Source organism: Eptesicus fuscus, chromosome 11 (genome assembly GCF_027574615.1).
Source record: "Eptesicus fuscus isolate TK198812 chromosome 11, DD_ASM_mEF_20220401, whole genome shotgun sequence".
In the NCBI taxonomy this organism is placed as follows: Eukaryota; Metazoa; Chordata; class Mammalia; order Chiroptera; family Vespertilionidae; genus Eptesicus; species Eptesicus fuscus.
This window is the reverse complement of record NC_072483.1, coordinates 53,032,715-53,051,360: the sequence shown is the minus strand read 5'-3', so window position 1 is coordinate 53,051,360 and position 18,646 is coordinate 53,032,715. Positions and strand designations below refer to the sequence as shown.

The following is an 18,646-nucleotide window of genomic DNA, read 5'->3' as shown; positions in this document are numbered from 1 at the left end:
CTCCTGTGGTTTTGTGGGTTTTTTTTTAAGTTTTATTATTTTATGTTTTACATTTAAGTCGATTATTTTGAGTTAATTTTGGTATAAGGTCAAGGTTCTTTTTGTTGTTGTTGCCTATAGATGTTCAATTGTTCCAGCCCCATTTGTTGAATAATCTATATGCTTTTGTACCTTTGCCAACACTTGGACATAATTGTGTGGTTCTATTTCTAGGTTCTCTATTCTGTTCCATTCATCAATGTCTCTTTCCTCCAATACCACACAGTCTTGATTACTGTACTAGTAGCTATGTCTTGAAATCAGGTAGATTGATTCCTGTGACTTTTATTCTTTTTTTCAAAATTGTTTTAGCAGTCTAGTTCCTTTGTCTTATTATGTAAATTTTAGAATAATCTTTTCTATATCTACTAAAAATACTGCTCAAATTTTGGTAGGAATTGCATTAGACAGACAGATCAATCTGGGGAGAATGGACATCTTTACTATGTCCAGGAATACAGTCTCTCCATTTATTTACATCTTCTTTGGTTTTTTTTCATTAGCACTCTATAATTTTCAGAATAAAGATCCTGGGTTTATTTGGTTAGAATTATGCCTAAGTATGTATATATTTTGTTAAACTTGTGACTATTTCATTTTCTTTGAAGCAACTGTAAATGGTATTGCAAATGGTATTTTAAATTTCAGTTTCCGTATGTTTCTTAATATGTAGAAACTAGTAGCCCTGCTCACAAATCCATGTGCCAGTAGCTCTCTGTGAGGCCTGGCCACTCCATGTCCGCTGCCCAGAGGCTCTCCATGGCCCAGAGGCCCATCTGTGGCTGGGCACGGAACGCTCACACTGCCCGCTCTCAGCAGCCACCCCCCCCAGGAGTGGGGGACTCTGGCGGGGCTGAGAGGACTGGGCGCCGCCATCTTTGTGATGGAGTGATGGTTAATTTGCATATTACCCTTTTATTAGATAGGATGTGATTTTTGTGCGTACTCTTGTATTCTGCAATCATGCTGAGAATTCTTTGTAGATTCTTTGAGATTTTCTATGAAAACATACATATCATCTATAAATAGCAACAGTTTTATTTCTTCCTTTCCAATCTGTATGTCTTTTATTTCACAATACAGGTTTTTAACAAATGGCCTCAAAACCGATCTTTTGCTCATTCTTTTGAACAATCTCTTTTTACTTTTAAAGTTTCTGATACTATTGGATTCTGTTAAGATCACACAAAACAGCTAAGAGCAGATGCTCCATAATTATTCTCTGAACAACAGTAAATAATTTTGGTTAGGTAAAGACACCAATATTTAAACTAAGACTGATTAAATTTACTCAAGGCTTTTTACTTCCTGACAAGGCCTTAGGTATAATTTTAGCAAATGAACAACTTAAAAACTTAAGTCATAAATTGAAATTAAATATGTGGCTGACATAAACTCTGCTGTTTAAACTGACCAGTTCGTCAGTTACAAAAACAAGCACTATGAAGATTAAGTTAAGCAGGCTTTATATTTCCTATAGCCTCCAGTTCCAGACTACATCTGTTTTCTTTGATACACAAAACCAGAGTTAAAATAGCCCCATTTATCACAGCATGATTGTAGGCAGACAAACCAGCCTGTCTGTTTCCAGATAGTGAAAGCAACTGTTATTAATCACAATTACAGGCCAAACCTTCTAAGAGAAATTGCATCAATATTCTCACAACCCCCAGCCCTCCTGCTCCTGAACTCAAAAATGGTACTGAGAGTGTCATGACTCTGCCTGAAGGTCAGTAAATAAAGATGCTACTATGAGGTAAACTTGAGTTTTAAGTTCAGGGTGCAAATTAAGGAAAATCTTTTTTATACATAAGTAATCTCTCAAAATCTCTATTATTAAGTTTAGCAGACAATTAAACCCACTCTTTAAAATCTATATAAAATGTTTCTGCTTTATGAATCTATACTGAATAGCACAGGATATTTGAAATTTACAAATTAGATGATTAACTTTAAGCAGAAAAGCATTTATGAAAATAGATATTTTTCTATGCCAAATTTTGCAGTCAGTAATGTGAAGGAAATTATTTCTCTTTCAAACAGATTTTCCTGTAGAGTGAGACAAACTGCAGTTTATGGATGAAAATATGTTAAGATAATTGTTGAACCATATTCCTTGAATTTGGAACTTTTTCAAATAAACTGTAACTCCTTCTTCAATGGTTAGGGTGAGGGTTTAAGAATATAAACCATATATTAGACTTACTGGGGTGAACAATTTGCAAGTTATATAAATGTCTAATCACTTTATTTTATACCTTAAACTAATATAATATTATATAAAAAAAAATTTCCCCACAGTCCTTGCTTTTCTTTTGGCCACACATGCTTTAAAAAGTACGCACTCACTTGCAAAACACCCAAACATCAGGAATTAAAAGGGCATAAAACATGGAGCTTACAGGCTTGAAAGAATACACAGCCTTTAGAACAAAATAAAACCAATCAAATACTGACAATTTCTTTGTTCAAAATAAAGATATTTTATTTTTAATGCAATTTAAGGTTTTGGTGTTTTCTTTTAAAACACTTTAGGGACAGAAATGAGGCTTCTTGTGTTGCCTGAGGCAGAGCTTGGCTTCTCTTCTTTGAGGGACTTTTGCAAATACAGATGCCATTCACTGGCCTCAATGTTTACCACCATCAACCACCCCTCCACACACCTCACACACACACCTGCCACCTGTAAACACAACATCTTGGCCCACCCCTGGGGACAGCTGGCAGGGGCTACAGAGCATCCAGGATGTGGTTGATGTTAGTGACCAGCTCCTGTCGCTTATCTGAGATTAGCTTCTCTTTCTTGAGCTTGCCAGCCACCAGCTGCTTACCTTCCATCACTAACTTCAGCACCAACTCCTTGACCTGGGTACCCAGTTTCTGCATTTCTTTTACTTGGATGTACAGGTCAGAGCACTGTCTTAGGCCTGGACTGCAGCAGAGCAATCTCATTGGTCAAGGCCTTGTATTCCATCTCCAGGCTCTTCTTGCCACTATTGAGGGACCATCAATGTAATGGTAGAGACCTGTTCTCTTACTGACCATGGTTAAGACCTGCTCTGTGATGAGGCCCCCTTCATCCTGGCTTGTGTGATCGGGTCCCTTGTGATGGAAAAGCACAGTCTGATGTGGCTCATGACTGTGTTTTAAGAACAAGAGGGAGAAACGGCCACCACCAGCAGGGGCTCCTGCAGCATGAGCACCCTGTTGAATGTGTGGTGTACTATGATGTCCCGGATGTTCTGTTTTACCAGATTTTTCTTATAGGCAACCATCACAGGGCAGCCAAATGTGCCCAAGTAGGTGTAGTACAGCTCATCCGGGACACGGCTGATTTCTTAAGGACTGTCAACTTGGATATTCCTGTCCCTTTGGGCATAATCTCCACAGTCAGAAAATCTATCGCTTGCTCATAAAATAGCTGGTCCACAAACCTCATCTTCAATGCATACTCCACATCATAGTTTGAGAAGTTGTAGTCATCAATGCAATGGGTCTTTCACCCACCAAAAAGAGGGAAGCAAGGCTGTATTTCCACCTCTATGGAGTCATCCACAATAAAAAAGTGGCTAATGAAAACACTGCCAATCTCATCCTGTAATAACATCCTGGGCATCAGCAGGGAGGATGGTCTTAAAGGAACGAAGGGAGGATAAACCACTCTCTGGCTGTCTCTGGTCATCACAGTGTGGAAAAGGCCCCTTAAGTACAGCCCCGGTGTGCTTCAAGTCCACATTTGCTTCCGCAGCAATATTATCCCAGTGAGAAACCGTAATGACTTGCATCATGCTGGTGATAGTAAGGAAAGGGCTGTTGTTCTCATAATGTACTTGAATAGCATCCTGACTATAGGCAGGGTCATCTCTAAAAGGGCCATAATCCAGGAGGTTTTCAAACCACGAGGAGTTCCCCAACTTGGTGTACCTAACATTTTGGGAGGCAAACTTCACATGCATTGTTTGTGTCTTTGTTGGATAGGGAGTGTAAAAATAATGGTTGGCCTCACACACCACAAACTGTTTCTCTGATTGAGTGATCTGGGTTGAATATGGCTGAAGCACATAGGTATAAACTGTTTCCACAATGACTGAAATCTTGGTCCCAGGATCAAATGCACTGGGAGCTTCACCATAAAGAATCTCCACTTTTACCCTTAACTTTGGTTTCCTGTACTTCCAGAGTTGTTCTCTTCCTCATCATTTCCCAGCTGTGTTTTGAGCTCTGGCTCCGAGGCCAAAAAAAGGAGGCAGCGTGAGATGTGCAGCCATCACTTGGGTGCATCAGGATCACCTTGGCAGTCACCTTGTCCAGGTGTCTGCTAAGGTCCATTGTGCACTTCATGTCCTTGCTGGACAGTGGCACCTAAGAAGTAGGAGCAGAAGCAGGCAATGGCAGGGACCTCCATAATTAGGTGGAAAAAAATTTTTTTAATTTTTTCTTCCCAGACCTTTTATTTCAAGCTGAGTAACACATAAATCTTTAATGGTCTTTACAGTTTTTCTTTTTCTTTTTTTTGGGGGGTGGGGGGGAGGGGCAGCCCACAAATTTTTAAAAAATATTTTTTTATTGATTTCAGAGAGGAAGGAAGAGAGAGAGAGAGAGAGAGAGAGAGAGAGAGAGAGAGAGAGAGAAAACATCAATGATGAGAATCATTGATCGGCTGCCTCCTGCATACCCCACACTAGGGATCAAACCTGCAACTTGGGCATGTGCCTTGACCAGGAATTGAACCGTGATCTCCTGGTTCACAGGATGGCATTCAACCACTGAGTCATGCTGGCCAGACTATTGATTTTACTTTTAAGAAGCTACTGATTTTTCAGCACCTACCATATGCAAGACACCTTAGATGCTTTACATACATTATCACATTTAAGTCTTACAATAATCTATGATATAGGTACTAGTATTCCTATTTTGCAGATGGGAACATTTCAGCTCAGAAAAGTTATTACCCTAAGGTCACACAGCTAGTTAAGTGCAGTGTCAGGAGTAGTCAAATACAGATTTCATTTCAAAGCCTCTGTTCTTTCCCCTATGGTTACAAACCTCTCAAACTTTTGTTTTAAGACCAAGTTTGAATGGAATCTTACATACATAATGCACCCAGGGAAAAACACTAACATGCTGGTGTTATACAATAGAGAGCACATTATTCTACCTTATTTTTCTACTGAATGACTATTAATCCTCTTACCCAGAAATATTATGGATTAATTGAGCCTTTCCATGATTAGACCCTAAATGCTATAGTGAAAAATCAAACAGGGAGAGAGGGATATAGAGAACTCAGGGCAGGGGTAGGAGCTAGGAGCTGAATTTTTAAATTTAAATTTCGAATTTAAATTTTTTAATTTGGTGGTTATTTTTCCCTATGTTCCTCCCTAAAAATATTTTTACATTTAAAACCTAAATATATCTGTTTTTCTAAGCACCACATTATATTGGGGGATATATTCAGAACAAATTTCTATAAAGGGGGACAGGTGGATAACTTCAAAAATTACAATTTTAATGACCGAATAGCCACTGTTTCACTCTTAAAAAACTGCCTCATATAACTTTCATAAGCTCGTACTTAGGTAGATAGATCCTAATTTTTATTAGTGATGTGATCAATTCTCTTATAAAATTTAATATTTACCACAATGGTCACCAAGTAACAAAAGAGCATTAAATTTTTTGGGAAAAAAATGTTGAAAAAAAGTATTTTTCACATCCTATCTTTATTAATTTATTGAATTCAACATGGGCAGAAAAACAGCTCTTCAAAATAGGGTATAAGCTGATATCCACTTACATTCTAATAGTAGCTGAAAAATACTTACGTTGTTTTTATTTCTTTCCCTTTAAAAACTTTTGCTGCAAATGGTCAAATAGCAGTGAGGCAAGATAGGTGGTCTTAGGGAACATGAAGTTCCCTGAAAACTCAAAGGCTGTTTAGGTTCATATCTAAGTAGGCTTGTCAAGTCAAACTTCTATTGACTACTGCCATACTCAGTGACAGACACAATCTTCCAAGGAATTTCAAGTGCTTTCATATTATTTATACTATGACTCTCCTGGCATTTTACCAATGTTTTTTTACATTAGGAATATCAGAAATTTACATGAGGAATAGCAAAAAAGAATACCTCCGTGGTGATGTGACAGACTCCCTCCATTAGCGAGGATTTCTTCTCTAGCAGCTGCCTATATTTGGAAACAATACAACAAATAGATTTCACTTTGAAGTGAGAGGAAGATCCAACTCCCAAAGGAGGCACATATTTTTGAGTCAAATGATAAATCAGAAGCCTAGTTATCCTTTCTTCATTTTTAAAAAACAATTAAAATATATAGCCTAGCTTTATAGTTTTTCCAGTAAATAGTCAAAATATCTGCAATAGTCACTTCCAGATTCTAGAAAAGAAAAAAAAAAGGCAAAACAATCAATTTTGCAGCACTAAGTTGTTAATAATGAAAAAAGCTTTGTAAAGACAAAACCAGGTTCTACTGTGAAGATAACATCTCACTCTACCAATAAATAATAATAACTAACATTTCTTTACTGCTTATTGTATGTCCAGAAAAGCACTAAGCAATTTACCTAAAATAACTCATTTGTTTTTTACCATAGTCTTATGGAATAATTATAACTACTCATATTTCACAGAAAAAGAAAATGAGGCTTAGATAGTTAAATTATTGACCTCATAGCATACGTTGGGCATCAGACTCAAGATTGCTTACAAAGTTATCAGGAATCAAACATAAAAGCCCTTATGGGGCAAATTACTTGTCTTACCTAAGGCTATTTAAGTGTGAAAATAAAACAAAACCTTGTTTTATCCTCCTAACATACTAGGCCCTGACTAGGCTCCTTATAAAGCACTATGGTGAGAAAGATAAAGGCTTAAACCACAATAAAGAATCACTGAAGTACAGGGTGAAAAAAGGGTAACAGAAACTTAAATTACATTCAATTCACGAGTATGTAATAGCAATGAAGTGAAATATCTACACGGCCTTGAACCTCTCAGAATTACTCAGGTTGTACAAACCATCAGGGAGGTAGGCCAGGGTAGAAAAGGGTCCATGTGGGACAGATAGGCAATATTTTGCTGCAAAGTAATTTATAAGAACCCTCATCACTTAGCATTTTTCAAATGAAACATAAATATGGTAGCCCCACTCTAAGAAATTATATCTTCTAACAAATTATTTTAAGTAAAACAATAACTACTTGAAATTAGTAACACTTAAAGAATGGCAATTTGGACTGTGAAGGAATAATTTCACTCTTTAGTACTACAGGGAAGGAGCATTGGGCAGCCAAAGGGCAATACAAAAACACTGAAAGGTTAAAATGCTGGAAAAGAACTTGAACTTTTGAGGGTGATGGGTATGTTCACTATTTTTATTGGGATGAAGATTTCACTGTGTACGTAGTTATCAAAATTAATCAAACTGTACCCTATCTGTGGTTGGGGTCTAAAAGTGTCCACTGAAAATCACCTTGTAGTTTTATCTTTGGTAGGCACATAATAGAGTTAAAACACTAGGACACCTGAGGTTTTAACAAACCTCAATGTCTTCCCAGTTCCTTTATATTCTAGTCTGTTTCTTAAACTCTAAGCATACTTGTAACAAGAAATATTGACCATCAAACAGAAGGTTTTATAAAAATTAGAGGCTTAACGCTATTGTAGTAAAACTGCTAACGAATGAACCTCAATGGCCTACATACAGCTTTAGCAAACAAATAAAGTATAAAGCTAGAATAAGGATATTACAACAACAAAGACTAAAAGCATTAGGGTTGCTGAACTCAATAGCCACCATCTGGAGATGAGTGGGCTGCCAAGTGATATCAAGGATTCCCCTAGTTCTTCGTTATTTAATTTCATCTGGTATTATGTACTATAAGTAACAACCAAAAAAAAATCACAAGCTACAGAATATTAATTTTAGAACATTGTAATATATGTATAGAAGATTAATTTTAGACTCAGTATACAACCCAGTGCAACAAATATGCTTCTCATTTCTATGGGATATCAACCAGGTAAGCCACAAATGATTAAAGAGTCTAATTAAAATTAATTAATTGATGGCAAAGAGTATCACAATTAATAAAAGAATGTAAGAGCTATATTTATATATGCAAAATTACCTCGGTTTGGTCAAAAACAGTCAGTGGATCACTTATTCCCCTGTAGTTAAAGGCAAAGTAGAAATAGATACATGCACCTGCATCGTAAGTCTGCGTCACCCTAAAAATCAAACAGAATCACAAGGCTTTAGTTGAGTGAAATCAGATTTAATGCCTGGAAACTAAAGGCAAGATCATCTGAATGATTTGCTTAAGCCATAATCTCATTCTCTACCCAGACTCCTTCTCCATAGAGAAATTCAGATTGGCTGGACAAAGGATATACAGAAACTATTTGTACTATTTTTACAACTTTTTGGGTAAATCTGGATTATTATCCCCCCAAAACTTAAAAATTTTAAAGCAATGTAAATGTTTCTCTAATTAGCCTGAAATAAAAACTACACCTCCTTAGAAGCGATTTAAAAAAAACCCCAGTATATTGTAGCTAAAAACAGCCCAAAACAAACTAGCTGGAACTTAGTGATCCACTGTAAGTCTTCTAAACTTCCTCAAAATTATCAGAAATAAGTATGAGACCTTAAAACCATGCAATAAGAGAAATGTACAAATACCAAAAATAATCAGACTAGATAAAAAATACATCTTCACTAAGTTCACGTTAATAATTTGTAAGGATTTCAAAAACAAACTATATCGTACAAATTATATATATAATTTATACGATACAAATTATATATATAATTTATATAATTATAATTTGTACGATATATATATATACACACACACATACACACACACATATATATATGCATACACATACATATATACATATACACACACAACACACATATCCTATATAATAAGAGCGTAATATGCTGTTTGACTGTTTGGTCAACTGCTCAACCAGTTGCTATGACACACACTGACCACCAGGGGGAAGACGCTCTAACCAGTAGGTTAGCTTGTTGCTGGAGTCTGGCCGATAGGGACTGGGCAAGAGGACTGGACATGCCCTGAAGCCCTCCCGTGGTCCCTCCCCGGCCAGCTGGCCCCCATCAGGACTGGGCAAGACAGCCCAATTGGCCTGATCGCTGGCCAGGCCGAGGTACCCCACCTGTGCATGAATTTGTGCACCAGGCCTCTAGTAAATATATATACATACACACATATATCTGGGCTTTCAAAATGCAATTAGGTGAAGCAATTAAAAGGGAGCTAAGAGAATGAAGTCAAATCTCTGAATACAATTCACAGAGTTCCCACAAATAATTTAACAGAAGGAGGGAATACTCTTCTTACTACACAATACAAACAGAATCTAATCTAAAATTTTAATGGCCTTTTAGGACAAATGTTAGGTACCTCAGAACAGAAGAAATGAACTGTTTAACAATAATACTGTCAATTTGCCAGCTGTGTTTCTTTTCTAGTGTTAATTCACTCTCATAAAAAAGATCCCTTGAATATTTTCATTTTAAGTAACAGATTTACAAAGTTTAAGAAAATCTAGAGAACCATTTTAATTACAATGACATTATCATTTCAGATAATCAAACTTAAATAAACTTCAAGAATAGTGGAATGAAATTCGTTTATAGCAAAGTAAAATATATATCATTCGTGAGAATAATTAACATCAATAAGTAGAAAATGTAACTAAAAATTAACAAGAGTATTGCCACCTTCCAACAAATACAGGGTAAATATTACACAGTTGAGTTTTCAGTGGATAAGAGGCTTCTAAAGTCACAAAAGGGCTGAATTGATCAGTATGTCAAAGAAAAACAAAGTAGAAATAATGGAACACCTTTTGGAAAACCTCAGTTTGGGTCCATCTCAGATAGTGACAGATCTAACTCCTTTTAATAGATCAATTCTACCACTTAAGACAAGTTAAACACTAACTGCTTCCAAAATCATTTTGACAAGTGATAGTGTGGCTGCCAGTCATTTTACTATTTTTTAATTTCTAAAAGTGTATGTGTTCTACACTTTTTGGAGTAGTTTACCTGTGTTAAATTCCCTGGCTAGGAATTCCTTTCCATAAAACTTCTTCAGAAAATTTAGGGCTGGAATTTTTATTCCAGTAGACAAAGTACATTTTAACAGAGAGAAATAAAATGAACTCAATAAGTGCACTGTAGAGCTAAATTATTTTCCGTGGGATCTTTAATTTCAATATCTATAATTATTTTAAATTATTTTTTCTTTTTAAATATTGTTATTAAATTAATTCTTAAGTAGCTTTTTAAAAAACTAGTTTAAAAAATATACCTCACACATTTATATTCAACACAGAATAATCTCCTGGTCCACTATTAAGCAGTTCAAATCAAACTAAACTAAATCAAATTCTTACTAAATGCTAGTTTAATCAAGTATGAACTAGAAAATTTATTTAAAACTCCTATTTATCAAAACCATTCAAATAACTAGACTTTTCACATTCTAAACTTTGGTTTTATAAGATAATTATAGAAGTTGAGCATTTAAGCTTTTTAGAAGATTATTTCTATAAAATCAGCTTCTTAATGACATATGGCCAATTCTGTCTAGTATATATATATCCATTCTATCTATCTACAATACATAATGAATGTCCTTAGGTCTTGTGAGTACCTTCTGAAGAACCAAGACTTAGGTGTTGTTATAGATAGCCTAAGGCAGAATATTTTACTTCCCAATCACTTTCAATAAGCAGTGATTTATTACAATGATATTTTCATAATGGAAAGGGAGAAGTCTCCAGAGATACTGAATAGGGAGGTGGAGCAGAAAGAGAAAGGAGAGATAAAATCTGTTAAATTGCCACTGGACAAAAGAATAAAAATTCCTTAGCTATATAATAAATTCTATAATTTTAACTGTTTCAAATTTTACTGGTAACAAATGACTTTTGGATTATTAGGCCTGGTCTATTTTTAGTATTATAATAACAGGCCTAAGAGACTAAATTGTAAAGAGAAGAATTAAGTACAGCAGGTGATCATACAACATTTCATTCAATGTTGCTATAACGTTAACTAGAGGCCCAGTGCACGAAATTCCTGCATGGGTAGGGTCCCTAGGCATGGCTGGCTATCAGGGCTGATCTGTGGGGTGACCAGCAGGGTGATCGGGGGGCCCCCACTGGCACCTACCATGGCTGGCCTGGCGCCACCCACTCACAAGCCCCACCCCCTGCCGCCGGTCAGGGCCTGCGGGCAGCTCCTGTGTTGAGTATCTGCCCCCTGGTGGTCAGTGCACATCACAGCGACTGGTCATTCTGCCATTTGGTCAATTTGCATATTAGGCTTTTATTATATAGGATGAGATGCCTGATAAGAGGTAGTAGGAACTTAACTCTTGTTTCTACCGATTAGCCTAAGGTAAAATTAGTTTCATTATACATCGTTTTGCTTAAAGTCACAGAACCTGTGGACATTATTAAGTGAGGATTTATTGATAATATAAATAACCACAAAATTATTTTTCTTAGACTTTAAGACAAAAGCTTTGATTTTAAAGATGACTCCAAATTTTTTAAAAAGTATATTCTTACACCTTTATTTGGGAAGAGTCTCTCCAAGATCAGTCACTATGCCATCAGTAGTTTTGCTATAAGCCTTGTACATAACAAGGCCCTCTCTTTTCCCTTTCTTCAGATATACCAAATGCCCAGCCAATAAGCTCTAAATCTACATTTTTTTGGTTTCACTTCTTTGACTCTACCCCAAATACACGTTCTACATGTTAATACACAGATTTGACTGGGTGCTTCCTGAAATGCCCTTCACAGCCTCTATCTCATCAGAAGCAGAAAAGACTATTTTAAAGAGATCGTAATTTACATGAACAGTTAATGTGAGAAAGGTGCTTTCTTTACATGCCTTGTTAGGATTTTACTTTCTTACCCAGTAGATGAACAACTTATCAAATTCTAAAAGACATCTGTTTCAATGAGAGCAATAGCAGAAGCAAGAAACACAATATGGCAGTAGGGAAGTATAAGATAAGAGGATGTAAAGAGAAAAGAAAACAAAATCACAGAAGAGATAGCAGTTTAAATAGTACAGAAGCATTTCTAGTCTTGCAAAGCAAATATATGCAAATTATCATGCTATGTCAAAATATTAAGACTTTAACAACTGGATGCCTTCACGAGGACTTGTCTTTGCGAAGTTAAACAAAATATCCAAAATTCCCTTTAATCTCATTCCAGTAACATTTTAGAGAAATCAAATGCTCAGTTCAATCCAAATATATTTAATTGTCTGGTGTTTACATAGAAAACTAATATCAAAAGATTTAATACAAAAATATCCCTTCTCAAGAAAACCTCCATCGGGGCTGCTGCTATTTAACAAAGAAAACAAGATCTTCAGATAAACATGACCCAATATGGGGCATAAATATCCAATATGGAAGACACCAGCCACATGTGTTTTAAATTTAAATTATTTGAAATTAAATAAAATTTAAAATTCAGTTCCAGTCACCTAACCACATTTCAACAGCTCAAAAGCCATATGTGCCTGTGGCAACCATTCTGGACAGGGCAGATACAAAACAGTTCCATTATTGCAGAAAGATCTATTGGAAAGCAGAGTTAATCTTCATTTAGATCTTTTGCTCCACTCATTCCTTAATTCCACATCCATTCATTTAATCAACAATTGATAAAATGTTTAAAGTGCTTTTCCTTTATTGAAGAAAGAACTATGTTGCCTGTGTATGTAACTTATAGTTCCTTAACATATATATATACATATATACATATATATGTGTGTGTGTGTGTGTGTATGTATATGTATATGTATATGTATATATATATGATTTATAGTTTCAGTGAAGAAGGTCTCTTATTCCAGGTGCTCAGACATCTGGGTCTTCACCATCATGCTGTCCAGATAGCTACAAGCTCACTCACTGAAGGGGTGTTTTACTTCTCAAGGGCTCAGGACTGATGAAAAATACTAGTGGCACAATCCTAACAAGGTGGCAAGTGAAATTTAGGAAAGCTTGCTAAATAGAATAGACTGAAGCTTATCTTCAGCTAGCCAATTATTCCCCATTAATTAAAAAATAGGTGTTTTTTTTTCAGAATAAGAAGTAATATAAGAACAATAAAAACTCACCTGCATGTAGAAAGAGGAGCAAACTGAACACCCTTCTCTTTGCATTCCCTTATTATTCTTTCTTTCACATTTCTACAGAGATCTACAACTCTAGAAAACATAATTGAATACCATATTAAGTTTTTAAATAAGTTACAAAAAATCTAATAAATGCTGCTTTATCTGGCATCCTTCAAGTCAGAAATTCTCTTTACTAAAGCTTTCATACTTATTCCTTAAAAAATGAAAAAGAGCCTTTATCATTCAAATTGAGTCTTCCATTAATAACTTTAAAGGGAGCAAACTCCTTTCTTTTTAGCCATAGGAAAGACAACAGTATAGTCCAGTCTCCAGAAGACTGTTTCCTACACGTAGGAAAACCCAATTTCAAAATAAATTTAATTGCAATATTTTATTTTATTTTATTTATTTATATTTATATATTTTATTGATTTTTTTTACAGAGAGGAAGGGATAGAGATAGAGAGTTAGAAACATCGATGAGAGAGAAACATTGATCAGCTGCCTCTTGCACATCTCCTACTGGGGATGTGCCCACAACCAAGGTACGTGCCCCTGACCGGAATCGAACCTGGGACCTTTCACTCCTCAGGCTGACGCTCTATCCACTGAGCCAAACCGGTTTCGGCAATTGCAATATTTTAAAAGCTTTAAAGCTATAAATGTGTTAATAAAAATTCAATTCTAGATTATAGAAGTACCAATCTTATATCCATGTCTAAAAAGTTTTTCTTAATTTAAAATAATTTAATAAATAATCGTGATATTATTATACCCACATGTTCAATAGCCTATTCCAAAGCACTGAGCTAACATCCAGTTCAACAAAACTGACTGGACATGTAACCCTGTGTAAAGCTAGGCTAGACTGTTTGATAGTAAATCAATAAAAACAGGTGAGGGGAGATTGATAATATTTAACAATATTAATCTATGTTCTAATGTGAGTTGTAACATATTGTTCTAACTGCATACTTTGTTTCATATGGAAAATAAAACTCTTAAAGTATATAAAAGCCACTTTATCCTCCAATAAATATCCCGGCTATGTACTGATACTGATTCTGTATTTTAAACCCTGGTCTCCTTAGAATCATGAAAATAGAAAAGATGCCAAAGAAACTCCAAAGACTGACCTATCTTTAGTCTCAAGGCTGATTTGACTGTGTGAAAGCAAATGTGATAAAAATAACATTAAATAGATTTAGCTTTATAAAACATTAAAGTCATCTACTTTCCCAATAAGAACAAAAGATATCCTATCTAATAAAAGAGTAATATGTGAATTGACCATCACTCTAACACAAAAGATGGCTGCCCCCATGTGGTCAAAGATGGCTGCCCCCATGTGGACACAAGATGGCCACCACAAGGTGGTCAGCAGGGGAGGGCAGTTGTGGGCAGTTAGGGGTGACCAGGCCAGCAGAGGAGGGCAGTTGGGGGAGGGGAGACCCAGGCCTGCAGGGGAGGGCAGTTGTGGGCAATCAGGCAAGCAGGGAGGGCAGTTAGGGGTGACCGGGCCGACAGAGGAGGGCAGTTGGGGGAGACTAGGTCAGCAGGTGAGGGCAGTTTGGGGGGACCAGGACTGCAGGGGAGGACAGTTAGGGGGGGAAGGCCTGCAGGGGAGAGCAGTTGGGAGGAGACCAGGCCTACAGGGAGGGAAGTTGGGGGGGTGGGGGCCAGGCCTGCAGCGGAGGGCAGTTAGGGGAGACCAGGCCAGCACAGGAGGGCAGTTGGGGGGCCAGGTCTGCCGGGGAGGACAGCTGGGGGGACCACGCCTGCAGGGGAAGACAGTTGGGGAGACCCAGGCCTGCAGGGGAGGGCAGTTGGGGGGGGGGACCAGGCCTGCAGGGGAGAAAAATTGGGGGGGCCAGGCCAACAGGGGAGGGCAGTTGGGGGGGCCAGGCCTGCAGGGGAGGGCAGTTGGGGGGGACCCAGGCCTGCAGTGGAGGGCAGTTTGGGGGGACCGAGGCCTGCAGTGGAGGGCAGTTGTTGGCGATCAGGCCAGAAGGGAGGGCAGTTAGGGGTGACCGGGCCAGCAGAGGAGGGCAGTTGTGGGAGACCAGGTCTGCAGAGGAGAGCAGTTGTGGGTGATCAGGCCAGCATGGAGGCAGTTATGGGTGACCGGTCCAGCAGAGGAGGGTAGTTGGGGGAAACCAGGCCAGCAGGGGAGGGCAATTGGGGGAGACCAGGCCTGCAGGGGAGAGCCGGACCTGGAGGGGAGGACAGCTAGGGCTAGCCAGACTGGCAGGGGAGGGCAGTTAGGGGTGATCAGGCCTGCAGGGGAGGGCAGTTAGGGGCAATTGGGCTGGCCGGGGAGCAGTTAGTCATCAATCAGGCTGGCAGTGGAGTGGTTAGGGGTGATCAGACTGGCAGGCAGAAGCGGTTAGGGGCAATCAGGCAGAGGCAGGCAAGCAGTTGGGAGCCAGCAGTCCTCAATTGTTGAGAGGGAAGTCCAACCACCCGTTTAGGCCTGATCCCACCAGGCGGTTGGACATCCCTCAAGGTGTCCCAGATTGAAGAGGGTGCAGGCTGGGCTGAGGGACACCCCCCCACCCCTGTGCACAAATTTCATGCACTGGGCCTCTAGAATGAATATAAATATGAGAAGGATTTTAATATTTTATTAGCATGTCACATTTTATGTTTATAAATACAGTACTTGAAAGTTTTATAAATTCGAATTTTTCAAAATAGTGCTCTTAAGTTAAATTCTGCTTTATTCTATGGGAGCTGCAGGCAAACATAATTTATCAATATTATCTATGCTTCATTTATGGAATGGTAAGAATGCATGTTTTTATTGTGTGGTTTTTAATCCTCACATGAAGATATGTTTTACTGATTTTTTAGAGAAGGGGGAAGGGATAGAGAGAAAGAAACATCAATGTGAGAGAAAAATACCAATCAATTGCCTCCCATATGCACTCCCACTGGGGATCAAACTTGAAATCTAGGTACGTGCCCTGACTGGGAATCGAACTGGCAACCTTTAGGTGCATGGGATGACATTCCAACTAACTGAGCCACACCAGCCAGGGGACAAATGCGTGTTTTTAGAAAACCTCTGGTAAAGCATTTATATTATTGAAATTTTGAAAACCCATCTTAAAAAAAGAAATACTTTATAAATAAAACCTACTAAGCTTTAATATTTACAGAGATTAATAAATATTACAAATTTATAACATGACTCTAGAAAACAGAACTTAAGTGCTAAATAATAATTATAATAATAAAAAATAATAATGAGGAGGAGGAGGAGGAGATGGAATACTTTCTAGAAATGGTTTGTAGGAACAGAGTTCTGAAAGTATTCTCTCACAAAACTTGTGCAAAGGTCGAGACAATACATTTGGACAAATCATCCTATCTAATAAAAGGGTAATATGCAAATTGACCATCACTCCATCACAGAAATGTCGACGCCCATAGCCACAAGATGGCAGTGCCCAGTCCTCTCAGCCCAGATGGAGTCCTCCAGTCCCAGGGGGGTGGCCGCTGAGAGTGGGCAGCGTGAGCAGCCCAATCCCTGGTCGCAGAGGGCCTCTGGGTAGCAGGCACGGAGCAGCCGGGGTGAGGGGGGGAATGCTTTGTCATCGCGCCGGCTATGAGGCAAGTATTCCGCGCCCAGCTGCAGATGGGCCTCTGGGCCTCAGAGAGCCTCTGGGAAGCGGGCACAGAGTGGCCAGGCCCCGCAGAGAGCTACTGGCGCACAGATTTGTGCGCAGGGCTACTAGTCAATATATATAAAAGCCTAAGCAACCGGCCAACTGGCCGGCTGGTAGCTATGACACGCACTGACCACCAGGGGGGGAAGATGCTCAATACAGGAGAGGAAACCACAGGCATGGAAATATGGAACAGACTGATGAATCTCAAAGGGAAGGGGGGTTGGCAGGAAGAGATTAACCAAAGATCTTATATGCATACTAGAGGCCCAGTGCACAGATTTGTGCACCAGTGGGTCCCTTGGCCTGGCCTGTGCCCTCATGCAATCCAGGACCCCTTGGGGGATGTCGGACTGCCAGTTTCGACCTGATCCCTGCAGGCCAGGCCGAGGGACTCCACCAGTGCACGAATCCATGCACCAGGCTTCTAGTATAGGAGATAACTATAATTGTGTATACTTTTAAATTCTCACCTGATCTACTAGCAAATTTAACACTATTAACTATTTCCTTCTTGACAAAAATTTCCCTGGGCTTCTCTCTCATTACTGATTTTCCTCCAAATCATCTGGATATTATTCCTCAATCTCCTTTGCTCTTATTTGTATGACTATCCCTTAAATGTTGAGGTTCCCTGGATTTCTTTCTTAGGGCCTATTTTTTCCTCCATCCCAGTATCTATTAAATATTTGTATGTGCTCCCTTGGTGGGTTGTGTTTTTTTTTAATTTTGTTGTTGTTGTTGTTGATCCTCACCTGAGGATATTTTTTTCCATTGGTTTTTAGAGAGAGTGGAAGGGAGGGAGAGAGACAGAAACATCGAAGTAAGAGAGACACATCTATTGGCTGCCTCTGCATGCATCTGGGAAAGAGCCTGCAACCAAGGTACATGCCCTTGACTGGACTCGAACCTAAGACCCCTCAGTCTATGGGCTTATACTCTAACCACTGAACCAAACTGACTAGGGCTGCTCCCTTGGTTTTAATCACAGCCTCATGCTGGTGTATTCAAAATCTTTAAATCTCTACTTGGACCTCTTAGATAGCTATTTTTTAGGCTGCATTCTTACACTATTTTAGAGTACCTCCATAGAACACTATGCAGAAAATTCACTGCACACCTACAGGTGCAATTGTGCTAGGGACTGAGAAATATGCAAAAACTAGTAGAACCAATAATCCCTTAAGATATTTATGCATGAAAAGGCCAAGTGATCTACTAATGAGGGTTGAAGACCGTGATCCCATGGGTTGCTGCTAAATATGATCTCTACACAGCTAAAGGTTTGAAAGAAAAAACATTGCTAAATGGCTAACAAATTTCATGTCAATAAAGTAGCTGCTTTCCATTAATTTTATTTCTTAAAACTTCAGCTGAAGAAGTTGTTTTAAATGAAAACAAATCAAATATGTAGTCTTCTGTATAAAAGATATTGCCAGTAAGTCAATTAAGTAAATATATACAAAGAAAGGGTAAAGAAAAATAAAAGATAGTGCATGATTAGCTTCCACAGTTGGAAAAAAACAAAGTCAAAATGACAACCACATTAGTAATGATTAGTGACAAGAAAATACATACTACCGAAGAAGTAACACTATACTAATCCACTTTCACCCTGCAAGGAAAGGTATTAAACACTAAAATGGTATTTGAGACAACTATGAACAGCTGTCAAACTCTATATGTTGTTCAAAAGTGTCAGATGTCAATCACTTAGTTAA

The 18,646-nt window shown here is 38.3% G+C and overlaps 1 protein-coding gene across 3 annotated transcripts in view; it reads right to left on the bottom strand.

Annotated features, from left to right (window-relative positions):
• AGPS (alkylglycerone phosphate synthase) overlaps positions 1-18,646 on the bottom strand; it is a 120,582-nt gene that overhangs the window by 9,148 nt on the left and 92,788 nt on the right. For 2 of the 3 annotated variants that reach the window (XM_008138522.3, XM_054722795.1), the window contains 3 exons: positions 13,255-13,344; positions 8,195-8,294; positions 6,174-6,231 (listed from right to left, as the gene is read on the bottom strand). In XM_008138522.3, the coding sequence (XP_008136744.2) occupies positions 6,174-6,231; positions 8,195-8,294; positions 13,255-13,344 (248 nt within the window). The remainder of the gene's footprint in view (positions 1-6,173; positions 6,232-8,194; positions 8,295-13,254; positions 13,345-18,646) is intronic. The other variant, XM_054722796.1, reaches the window with a different exon arrangement.